This window comes from Arachis stenosperma, chromosome 4, assembly GCF_014773155.1.
Source record: "Arachis stenosperma cultivar V10309 chromosome 4, arast.V10309.gnm1.PFL2, whole genome shotgun sequence".
NCBI classification, from domain to species: Eukaryota; Viridiplantae; Streptophyta; class Magnoliopsida; order Fabales; family Fabaceae; genus Arachis; species Arachis stenosperma.
Genome location: NC_080380.1, coordinates 147,882,395 through 147,893,839, shown reverse-complemented (window position 1 = coordinate 147,893,839; position 11,445 = coordinate 147,882,395). Strand labels below are relative to the sequence as shown.

Here is an 11,445-nt window from a genome sequence, read left to right as displayed (position 1 = left end):
TAAAAAATTATGATTTCCTTTCAGATATGAACGATAAAAGTTGAAAACTCACGCATAATCGTATAGTTAGCTTCCATTAGATAAATTATTTGAGTTTTTAAGAATCCATTTAACACCAAAAATTTACTTTTCTGTTAGCATAAATTGTAGGCAGATGAAAGAGTAGTTGAGATATCCAACAATCAAGGAAGATATTAAGAAAATAAAAAACTTCGATCCTAAGATTTGTTAATTAATTTATAATTTTATATCAAATTTGATTTTTAGATTGAGTTTTATTTAAATTTTAAATTCCCAAAGATATGATATCTGATCTTAATAGATTAAATCGAATTTGATTCAAATCTTAAACACTCTTAAAGGATACTACTAAAGCACTTATAACTTACTAGTGCAACCAAAGCAGAAACACTTCATCAGTTCATCATCTTGCTTGAATGCCATGGACATGGACGTCCACAGTAACAAGAAAAATAACATAAACATCAGCATCGACGACATACTTCCTGCAGAGTTGGTACGAGGAATCTTAATGAGGATTCCCATAAAAAACCTTGTGCGTCTAAGGTGTGTTTCCAAGCTATGGAACACTTTGATCTCAGACCCCAACTTGCCAAAATCCCATTTTGATCTCTCTCTGGCACCCTCCCATAGACTCCTCCTCTATCCCAACGATTCCACCAAGCCAACAACTTTTGACTTAGATGCACTCTTTCTAGATGGTCCTTCTAAAACATCAACAAATGTCTCTTTCCCTCCCAATAAGGAAAACCAATCAGATGACGGATTCTATGTATTCAATTCATGCAGGGGTTTTGTAGCTCTATTCGAAGAGCCACATTATATTGTCATATGGAACCCGTTAACTAGATCTCACAGAGTATTTTCATGTGAGCATGCTGTCATCGGATACAAGAATTATGGTCCTATGCGGAAGCTTCTCGAGCGCTCTGCTATGTTTGGCTTTGGATACGATGCATCAGAAGATGACTACTTGGTCCTTCTCGCTTGGAAGAATACCAGAGAAATGGAAGACTACTTGGGTTTATTTTCTTTGAGAACCAATTCATGGACGAATTCTAAGGTTACACTTCCAAATGACCCTTTAAAGAAAAGAATTATCTCGCTGCCTGGATTGTTTCTCAATGGGACTATTCATTGGTGGATTGCCCCTTGTTTTGGTACAGGTATGGATGTTGGTGGTTCTATTATTCTTGTCTTTGATATGATTGAAAGGCATTTCTGGGAGATGCCTGTGCCTAAAGAAATAATGACGAATTACCATCCTCCTGGGGCTCTTGTGGAACTGGGAGGGTGCCTAGCCATTTGTTTTTCAAATTTTGACAAGAAAACCGACATATGGATTATGAAAGAATATAGAGTGCAGTCATCTTGGACAGCATACAAGATTCCTTGTTTTCTCTTTAGGCCTTTGTACTTATCCAATGATGGGGATATCATTGGATTTGATATGTTAAAATCATGTTTGGCAAAATATAATGTTAATAATGGAGAGATGCTCCAAAGTAGTGGCAAATTTTGTGGTTTGAATGACTTTTGCATGTATACTGAGAGTTTATTGGCTCTTCCTGATGATTTTATGGAAGGGAAGGAGTAGAAGAAAAAGCTAAGGGTACGTAATGCTTTAGGGAATTAATCAATGTCTTGACTTTTAATTGAGCAATTTTAAGGGTTTAAGTTCTTTTACAATGTCTAATATATGGATGATGTTTTGAACTGCTTTCTTCTTACAGATACGAATCAAGACCAATCTGGAAAGTGCCAAACTAGAAAGATATTTAAGAGGGCACCAATTTGGAGAACATGATTCCAATTGTAACTGAAATGTTTGGTCTACAAACTTAGCTGGAAGATGTGTAGCGTCATGAAACTTTATTTGTTTTTTGGTTTGAGAGTTTGTTTTGTCATATGATGATGATATGATGATGATGATTTTGCTTTACTTTGAATATGAACACTTAAAATTCAGAGACATCTAGATAGTGTAAATAGCTTGTTACATACAATATCTTTTGAGAATTGTATCTAGTATTATCAGATTTAATTGTCCATTTAACTTTTTTCTACTATCTGCATTTGTAATTTTGTCACTAGTTTTCTTCTATACAGGTGTTTGATTTCAGTTTTTTCCTTTCTGCCTACATAATAATAATAATAATAATAATAATAATAATAATAATAATAATAATTACTTTATGTATTGGAATAAAATTAGATGTCCAAAGGTTTTTTAAATCATGTCTCCAAACAAGTCTCGCAGGATTCTTCTTAGTAAGTACGCGTTGTTGTTGCTTATTCTTCCTCTTCCTCTTCCTCCTCCTTCGTCATCTCCTTCTGCGCGCTTCTTTCTTCAGTGTTGTTGTCATCCTCGCTGCCGCTGTCATTGTCGTCGCTGCCACCACTGCCTTCTCCTTATTTTTGTGTTACATGAAAAAATTTTTGTACTATACTATATTCATAAGTTTATATACTATATACAAATAGTGTAAAACTTGTGTTCTATAACAAAATTTCCATACTCTGTACAAAGATTCTAGACTGAAAAAGCGCGGAGATAGAAAAACACTAAATAGCATCTTTGTGTATATTGTCCATTTAGAATTCATCATATATCCATATCAAGAATTAAAACACCTAACAAATAGTAACATGATATTATATAATATATACATGATTCTACACAGCATATATACCAATCATTGTGTAATAATATGTATTGACTTAATAGAGATCTCAATGCAAAATGAAAATCGGAAAGCTACATTCATCATGCATGTATAGCAGAAGAAAAAGAAAATTAAGGCAGACTTAAGAACTATTAGTAGTACTATTATTGCATATTCACAAAAGATACTGCATGTAATACATGACTTGCACCATTTGAATTGTCTATATGTCCTTGAGTTTCCAACATTCATATATGGAATGAAACTCATTTTCAAAGCAAACTCAAAAACAAATATACAAAAGTTTCTTGAAACTCCTTCCACTTTTTTACCTCAGCTTAAAACAACAATCAAGTGGCTAAGTTGGTGCTCTCTTCAGTCCCTTTAACTGATGAACTCCTGCAGAAAATATCAGTTTATGAGTAAACTGGTAAAGTCACTATAGTAGACATGGATTTATCAAAACACTTCATCCATCATAATGGCATATAGCGAAATTAGCACGGCTAAAATGGCACAAAGCAAAGCATGAAAGAACAATGTTACATACCCTTCTTTCTCCTCAGAGCCATCATTAGGCAGTATCAAGAGACTCTCTGTATAAACACTATACGAAACGTACCCAATCTGATTACAAGAACGATCAAAACGCATGAGCAGCTCTCCTCTAACATTATATTTCGACATTCCAGGTGATTCATCGAATCCTATAAAATCGCCATCCTCAGACAAGCACACAGGCTCAGAGTAACTGCTAGGAATCTCATAGGAAGTCCAAGAAGACTGCACATTATACTCTTTCATCACCCATATCACAGATTTATCATAATCATCATCGTCTTTATCATAATACAAGGCTAAACACCCTCCCAATACGGTCAGATGGCAAGGGTAATACCTTCCTACTTGTTCTGGCACAGCAATCTCCAAAAAACCCTTCCCTTTGCTAGTATCAAAGACAAGAATAGTAGCAATAGCATCATAATCACCATCATGATTCAACCAATGAATAGCCCCCTTAAAGAACATCGAGTGTGCCCACTTTTTCCTCCTCTTTAGTTGGTCTGGAATAATAACATCCTCCTTAAAACTACTCCAAGAATTGGACCTCAAGGAGAAGAAATCAAAGTGGCCTTCTTGATTCTTCTTTTCATCCTTCCAAGCTAAAACTACCAAGTAATCATCTCTGGTTGCGTCGTACCCAAATCCAAAGAGAAGCTGGCCGCCAAAGGAGTAATAACAATTAGTAGCCATATCGGAAATTTTCGCAATATGATGGCATGAAATAATTCTGTGGGATCCGGTTAACGGGTTCCATATGACGAAAGAGTGTGGGTATTGGTATAAAGCTATGAATCCTCGACATGATCCAAGAACGATGTGATCATCATAATCAGGATCAGAATCGTTATCAGCAGCAGCAGGAGAAGGAGAAATCTTTGTTATTGTAGCAGCGGCAGCGTCAGCATAAGTAGCATGGGATAGTGCATCGAGGTCAATGGATCGATGATCCATTGTAACTTCTGGGATGAAGATACATCTATGGGTGGGTGCCAGAGAGAGTTCAAAATGAGATTTTGCGAAATTGGGGTTGGAGATGAGATTGTTCCAAAACTTGGAAACACTCTTGACGCGCCCAAGGTGTTTGACAGAAAGTCTCAATAAGATTTGAGTTATCAATTCTGGAGGGAGCATGTCGTTGATGCTTTTGCTGCTGTTGTTGTTTTGCTCCATTCAATGTTGAATGAATCAATTCTAAGACTCAAAATAGAGACAAAAAAGAAGGTAGATGTCTCCAAGTTAAACTGAAACTGAGATTCAAGAAGTCAAAATTTGGGTAGTCTTTTTTTATGGGATTCAGCATAGTTATATACTTATATGCAACAATATACAAGGGATATGAGAGTCTGACGTCGATTTTTTTTTTTCTAATTTACTCTTACTATCATAACCCAAAATTATAGAAGTTACAAAATTAGGTTAAATTTTTAAGGTAACTATTCAAATAAAAATGGCAAAAATATTTTTTTATAAAAATGTTTTGTTAAAAAATTTAATTTATTTATTTAGCCACACTTTAAACAAAAGACAACACTTTTAGAATATATCAAAATCTAACTCTACAATTCATCGTCTAAAGGTCAAAAGAAAATATTTTTATATGAAGACAATTATAAAGTCTTCATGGTAGTATCTAAGGGTGGAACTTAGTTGAAACAACGGGGTGCTATAGTCCTCCAAACTTTTTATAAAAAAAAATTAGTAGTACTTTTTAAAAAAAAAAAATAGTTTTGTTAGGTCAAATACTTTACTATGACTAAAAGTGTCTAAGTTTAATTTTTATCTTTTGCTTTTATTGCATAATAGTTTTTAGTTTTAAACATTCAAAACATGTTGGATTTGGATTAAATTGAGTGTATTCGCATTTTGCAGCTCTCTATTCAATAAGCAACACTCCTTCTACCTTTGAGTTCAAATATAAAAAATTAAATATTTTTATTTATTTAATTTAATATTATTTTATATTTTATTATTTATTTAATTTAATTTTATATATGATAAAAAATATTTGAATATTCAATAAGTATTGATATTATTATATTTGTATAAATTGATAAAAAAAATTTAATAAATATTATAAATTTTAATATTTATCTTTCTAATTTCTTTTGTACATATTTTACAGGATATATATTCAAATTTTTATATAAAATAATCATGAAAAATAAAAAAAATTGATGAATTTTTAAGAGGAATGCTAATATTTAAAAAGGATAACATATAACTTTTACAATATCAACACGTTCTTCTACTTTAATGAATCACAAAGAAAGTGAGATACAACCTTCAAAGTTCAAAAAGTTGCATCTAATGATTTTGACCTTAATTCTTTAGAATGGGACCTGAAAAACGGCTTCAAATTTGACAATATCACCCAAATTAGAGAGATGAGGTTAGACGAGCTTATTTTAAACGGGTTTATATAGAAAATATCTTGACAATTATTCTCTATTTGCCCCTCCCCCAAAATTTTGTTTTAAACTCCGCCACTAATAGTATCTACCATTTTTTAAGTGGTCTTTTAGATCCTGTCTGTATACTAATGTTATTTTTCATTTTTTAGGATTTGTTTAGATGCCACTTTCAAAAAATATTTTTTATTTTTTAAAAAATATCTTTTGCAAAAATAAAAATAATTTTATGTTTGGATATATATAAAAAAAAATTATTTATCAATTATGTTTGAATAAAATAAGAATAAAAGTATTTTTTGTTCATTTATTATATAAAAAATATTTTTTTTAAACCTTTCAAAAAATATATAAATTGTAACTTTTTCAAAAAAGATATTTTTTCCCCAATACTTTTACTTTTACCATGTCTAATATATGGATGATGTTTTGAACTGTTTTCTTCTTACAGATACGAATCAAGACCAATCTAAAAAGTGCCAAACTGGAAAGAGATTTAAGAGGGCACCAATTTGGAGAACATGATTCCAATTGTAACTAAAATGTTTGGTCGACAAACTTAGCTGGAAGATGTGTAGCTTCATGAAACTTTATCTGTTTTTTGGTTTGTGAGTTTGTTTTGTCATATGATGACGATATGATGATGATGATTTTCGTTTACTTTGAATATGAACACTTAAAATTCAGAGACATCTAGATAGTGTAAATAGCTTATTATATACAATATCTTTTGAGAATTGTATCTAGTATTATTAGATTTGATTGTCCATTTAACTTTTTTCTACTATGTGCATTTAGAAAAAACACGGCCACCATTCTTTTAGAATCGAGCGTCGAGCGTCTTAATCATCCTTCCACAACACGTTTATTATGTCGCACTCTTTCTCTTCTTCCTCAATCAAAACGCAAATTGTCAAGATTCAAGCGATATTTAAAACAAACTACGATTTTGCAGAAACATTTCAACTCCTCGCAAAGAGTAGAAGAAATCAAGAAGAAAAAGATACAAATCTCTATCAAAAATCACCAGAAAAACGAAGAAACATTATTCAAGGTACTGTTTTACTATTCTTCAAGATTTTTTTTCTAGACTGTCTCTGCTATGTATCTCATCCTTAACCAACAAAACATTAAAAGATTTTAAGAAGAAATATACTGTCTCCCCCATGTTTTGGTGTATTTCTTAAATCCTTTGGGTGTATTTCTGTAATTCTTTGGGTGTATTTCTATAACCGTTAGGGGGTGTATTTCTATAATCCTTTCTGTAACCGTTTGGGTGTATTTCTGTAATCTTTTGGGTGTATTTCTGTAATCGTTTGGGTGTATTTCTAAAGTTCTATTATCTTCAAAACTTGATTTCAAAACTTGATTTCAAAAACTATGAAAATTGAAAAAAACGAAGCAAGAATATAGAGAGAGAAACGCACGTAAATGACGAAGAAGAAACCAGTAATAAACGCAAGTAAAACAACGAATGAAAAGGCAAATGGAAGTTATATATTTGTGTTAATTGATTTGGATTAATTTAAAAGTCTTGTTATAGAGGCACCTAACATAAGCAACGCGTTATCTTCAGACTTGTAAAGCTTGTAAGTGTAAAATACTTGTATGTAGAGATTAATCCTTATAATTTTGTCACTAGTTTTCTTCTACAAGTGTTTGATTTCAGTTTTTTCCTTTCTACCTACTCATCATAATAATAATAATAATAATGATTACTTTATGAATTGGAATAAAGTTAGACGTCCAAACGTTTTTTAATTCATGTCCTCCAAACGTGTTGTTATTGTTTATTCTTATTCTTCCTCTTCCTCCTCCTTGTCATCTCCTTCTGCTCGCTTCTTTCTTCAGCGTTGTTGTCATCCTCGCTGCCGCTGTCTCTTGTCGTCGTTGCCACCACCGATTTCTCCTTATTTTTGTGTTATATGAAAAAAATTTTGTACTATACTATATTCATAAGTTTATATACTATATAAAAAAGTGTAAAAACTTGTGTTCTATAACAAAATTTTCATACTCTGTAAAAAGATTCTAGACCGAAAAAGCGCGGAGATAAAAAAAGACTAAATAGCATCTTTGTATATATTGTCCATTAACGAACATTTTAGAATTCATCATATATCCATATCAAGAATTAAAACACCTAACAAATAGTAACATGATATTATATAATATATACATGGTTCTACACAGCATATATACCAATCATTGTGACATAATATATGTATTGACTTAATAGAGATCTCAATGCAAAATGAAAATCGGAAAGCTACATTCATCATGCATGTATAGCAGAAGAGAAAGAAAATTAAAGCAGACTTAAGAACTATTAGTAGTACTACTATTGCATATTCACAAAAGATACTGCATGTAATACATGACTTGCACGATTTTAATTGTCTATATGTCCTTGAGTTTCCAACATTCATATATGGAATGAAACTCATTTTCAAAGCAAACTCAAAAACAATATATACAAAAGTTTCTTGAAACTCCTTCCACTTTACCTTAGCTTAAAACAACAATCAAGTGGCTAAGTTGGTGCTCTCTTCAGTCCCTTTAACTGATGAACTCCTGCAGAAAATATCAGTTTATGAGTAAACTGGTAAAGACACTGTAGTAGACATGGATTTATCAAAACACTTCATCCATCATAATGGCATATAGCGAAATTAGCAGGGCTAAAATGGCACAAAGGAAAGCATGAAAGACCAATGTTACATACCCTTCTTTCTCCTCAGAGCCATCATTAGGCAGTATCAAGAGACTCTCTGTATAAACAGTATACGAAACGTACCCAATCTGATCACAAAGGTGATCAAAACGCAGGAGCAGCTCTCCTCTAACATTATATTTCGACATTCCATATGATTCATCGAATCTTATAAAATCGCCATCCTCAAAGTAACTGCTAGGAATCTCATAGGAAGTCCAAGAAGACTGCACATTATACTCTTTCATCACCCATATCACAGATTTATCATAATCATCATCATTTTTTTCATAATTCAAGGCTAAACACCCTCCCAGTACTGTCAGATGGCAAGGGAGATACCTTCCTACTTGTTCTGGCACAGGAATCTCCAAAAAACCCTTCCTTTTGCTAGTATCAAAGACAAGAATAGTAACAATAGCATCATAATCACCATCATGATTCAACCAATGAATAGCCCCGTTAAAGAACACCGAGTGTGCCCACTTTTTCCTCCTCTTTAGTTGGTCTGGAATAATAACATCCTCCTTAAAACTACTCCAAGAATTGGACCTCAAGGAGAAGAAATCAAAGTGGCCTTCTTGATTCTTCTTTTCATCCTTCCAAGCTAAAACTACCAAGTAATCATCTCTGGTTGCGTCGTACCCAAATCCAAAGAGAAGCTGGCCGCCAAAGGAGTAATAACAATTAGTAGCCATATCGGAAATTTTCGCAATATGATGGCATGAAATAATTCTGTGGGATCCGGTTAACGGGTTCCATATGACGAAAGAGTGTGGGTATTGGTATAAAGCTATGAATCCTCGACATGATCCAAGAACGATGTGATCATCATAATCAGGATCAGAATCGTTATCAGCAGCAGCAGGAGAAGGAGAAATCTTTGTTATTGTAGCAGCGGCAGCGTCAGCATAAGTAGCATGGGATAGTGCATCGAGGTCAATGGATCGATGATCCATTGTAACTTCTGGGATGAAGATACATCTATGGGTGGGTGCCAGAGAGAGTTCAAAATGAGATTTTGCGAAATTGGGGTTGGAGATGAGATTGTTCCAAAACTTGGAAACACTCTTGACGCGCCCAAGGTGTTTGACAGAAAGTCTCAATAAGATTTGAGTTATCAATTCTGGAGGGAGCATGTCGTTGATGCTTTTGCTGCTGTTGTTGTTTTGCTCCATTGTTGGATCGCACCACTTAGCTTCAACCTTGAATGAATCAATTCAATGACTCAAAATAAAGACAAAAAAGAAGGTAGAAGTTAAACTGAAACTGAGATTCAAAAAGTCAAAATTTGGGTAGTCTGTTTATTTTGGGGATTTAGCATAGTTATATGCAACAATATACAGGGGATATGAGAGTCTGACGTCGATTTTTATTTTCCATTTTACTCTTACTATTATAACCCAAAATTATACGAAGTTACAAAATTAGGTAGGGCTGGAAGTGAGTCGAGCTGAGCCGAGCTAAACCAAGCTCAAGCTCGGCTCACAAAAATTGAGCTTGGCTCACGGCTTGACTTATTAATAATCGAGCCTATTTCTTAAATTCAAGCTCGGCTCACCGAAAGCTCACGAGTTGGCTTGAGCTCACGAACTGGCTCAAATAATAGAAACATTAATACATAATCTATAATTCTATATCAATAAATTATAACTTATATATTTTATAAAATATTTAAAAAGATCAATTTTATATATTATTATCTATCATTAAATTATAAATTTTTTATTTATGTCCTACATCAAAATATATCAAAATATATGTAAAAACTAAATATAAAATTTTAAATAATTAAGATCATTAATGTATATAATTATATAGTACTATTTCATACGTATATATATAATATTAAAAGTATAGATTAAATGCATATAGGATATGTGTATATATATATATATATATATATATATATATAATCGAGTCAGCTCACGAGCTAATGAGCTGAACTTATCCAAGCTCAAGCTCGGCTCATTTAAATTATGAGCTCAATTCCAAGCTCAAGCTTGGCTCACTAGCTCACGAGCTTAGCTTATCGAGCTATTAACGAGTCGAGCTCGAGCTAGCTCATGAGCTGGTTTGACTCACTTCCAGCCCTAAAATTAGGGTAATTTTTTAAGGCCATTACCAAAATGAAGATGACAAAAATATTTTTTTATGAAAATGTTTTGTTAAAAACTGTGATTTATTTATTTAGTCATATTTTAAACAAAGATAACACTTTTAGAACATATTAGAATCTAATCATATAATCTATCATTCAAAAGTCAAAAAAAATATTTTTATATGAAGACAATTAGGGTTTATTTGTGTGAGGTTCTAAGTGTTTGTTTGGGTGTCATTATTTTGATAAAGAAAGATCTTTTTCAATAAAAAAAGATCTTTTTTTATTTTTTAGTGTGTTTGGCAAATTTCGAATAGTAAAAGTAAAAGCACTAGAAAAATCAGAAAAACATCTTTTTTTTAGAAGCTGTAATTTATATCTTTTTTTAAAAGATCTTTTTTAATTAAAAAAAAAAGATGTTTTTCATATAATAAATAAACAAAAAAATATTTTTATATTGTTATATCCAAACATAATTGATAGATATAAAGATCTTTTTAAATGAGATACACAAATATAAAATTACTTTTACTTTTTCATAAAATCTTTTAAAAAAAGATAACTCAAAAAAATATCTTTTTTTAGAAGATCACCCAAACAAGCCCTGAGAAAAGATCTTTTTTTAGTTGTCTTTTTTTTTAAGATCTTATGAAAAAGTAAAAGTAATTTTATGTTTGGGTATCTCATGTAAAAAGATCTTTTTATTTATCAATTATGTTTGGGTATAACAATATAAAAGTATTTTTTTGTTTATTTATTATATGAAAAATATTTTTTTAAGGAAAAAAGATCTTTTAAAAAAAGATGTAAATTACAGCTTCTCAAAAAAGAAATTTTTTTTTTATTTTTCTAGTGCTTTTACTTTTACTACTAGAAATTTGCCATGCTAAAAAATAAAAAAAAATTCATTAAAAAAATATATTTTTTTATCAAGATAATGATTCTCAAACAAGCACTTATAAAATTTTCATG

The 11,445-nt window shown here is 31.7% G+C and overlaps 3 protein-coding genes across 6 annotated transcripts; 1 reads left to right on the top strand and 2 right to left on the bottom strand.

Moving 5' to 3' along the window:
• The first annotated feature begins 442 nt into the window (after positions 1 to 442).
• Positions 443 to 1,618, top strand: LOC130975894 (F-box/kelch-repeat protein At3g23880-like). The gene has a single exon (XM_057900612.1). It carries the CDS (start codon positions 443 to 445, stop codon positions 1,616 to 1,618), a length of 1,176 nt encoding a protein of 391 aa, XP_057756595.1.
• Positions 1,619 to 2,229: 611 nt separating this feature from the next.
• On the bottom strand, positions 2,230 to 4,507 carry LOC130973549 (F-box/kelch-repeat protein At3g23880-like). Of its 4 annotated transcripts, none has more exons than XM_057898132.1 (3): positions 3,238 to 4,507; positions 3,020 to 3,086; positions 2,230 to 2,465 (listed from the first exon to the last, which is right to left on the bottom strand). In XM_057898132.1, the coding sequence occupies exons 1-2, from the start codon at positions 4,419 to 4,421 to the stop codon at positions 3,038 to 3,040; spliced, it is 1,233 nt and encodes a 410-aa protein (XP_057754115.1). In that variant the 5' UTR covers positions 4,422 to 4,507; the 3' UTR covers positions 2,230 to 2,465; positions 3,020 to 3,037. The 4 variants fall into 4 exon arrangements, with proteins under 4 accessions (XP_057754115.1, XP_057754117.1, XP_057754118.1 ...); XM_057898134.1 differs by having other exon boundaries at positions 2,231 to 2,422; XM_057898135.1 differs by having other exon boundaries at positions 2,237 to 2,432.
• Positions 4,508 to 7,868: 3,361 nt separating this feature from the next.
• LOC130976364 (F-box/kelch-repeat protein At3g06240-like) lies at positions 7,869 to 9,650 on the bottom strand. The gene is made up of 2 exons (XM_057901212.1): positions 8,385 to 9,650; positions 7,869 to 8,233 (listed from the first exon to the last, which is right to left on the bottom strand). The coding sequence occupies exons 1-2, from the start codon at positions 9,548 to 9,550 to the stop codon at positions 8,185 to 8,187; spliced, it is 1,215 nt and encodes a 404-aa protein (XP_057757195.1). The 5' UTR covers positions 9,551 to 9,650; the 3' UTR covers positions 7,869 to 8,184.
• Positions 9,651 to 11,445: the final 1,795 nt, after the last annotated feature.

Bases quoted from the DNA above. Each gene is read 5' to 3' on its own strand.
- LOC130975894 (XM_057900612.1), top strand. From the start codon at position 443: ATGGACATGGACGTCCACAGTAACAAGAAAAATAACATAAACATCAGC.
- LOC130973549 (XM_057898132.1), bottom strand. From the start codon at position 4,421: ATGGAGCAAAACAACAACAGCAGCAAAAGCATCAACGACATGCTCCCT. The intron at 3,087-3,237 runs GTATGTAACATT...TATTTTCTGCAG, and splicing joins GGCTCTGAGGAGAAAGAAGG to GAGTTCATCAGTTAAAGGGA.
- LOC130976364 (XM_057901212.1), bottom strand. From the start codon at position 9,550: ATGGAGCAAAACAACAACAGCAGCAAAAGCATCAACGACATGCTCCCT. The intron at 8,234-8,384 runs GTATGTAACATT...TATTTTCTGCAG, and splicing joins GGCTCTGAGGAGAAAGAAGG to GAGTTCATCAGTTAAAGGGA.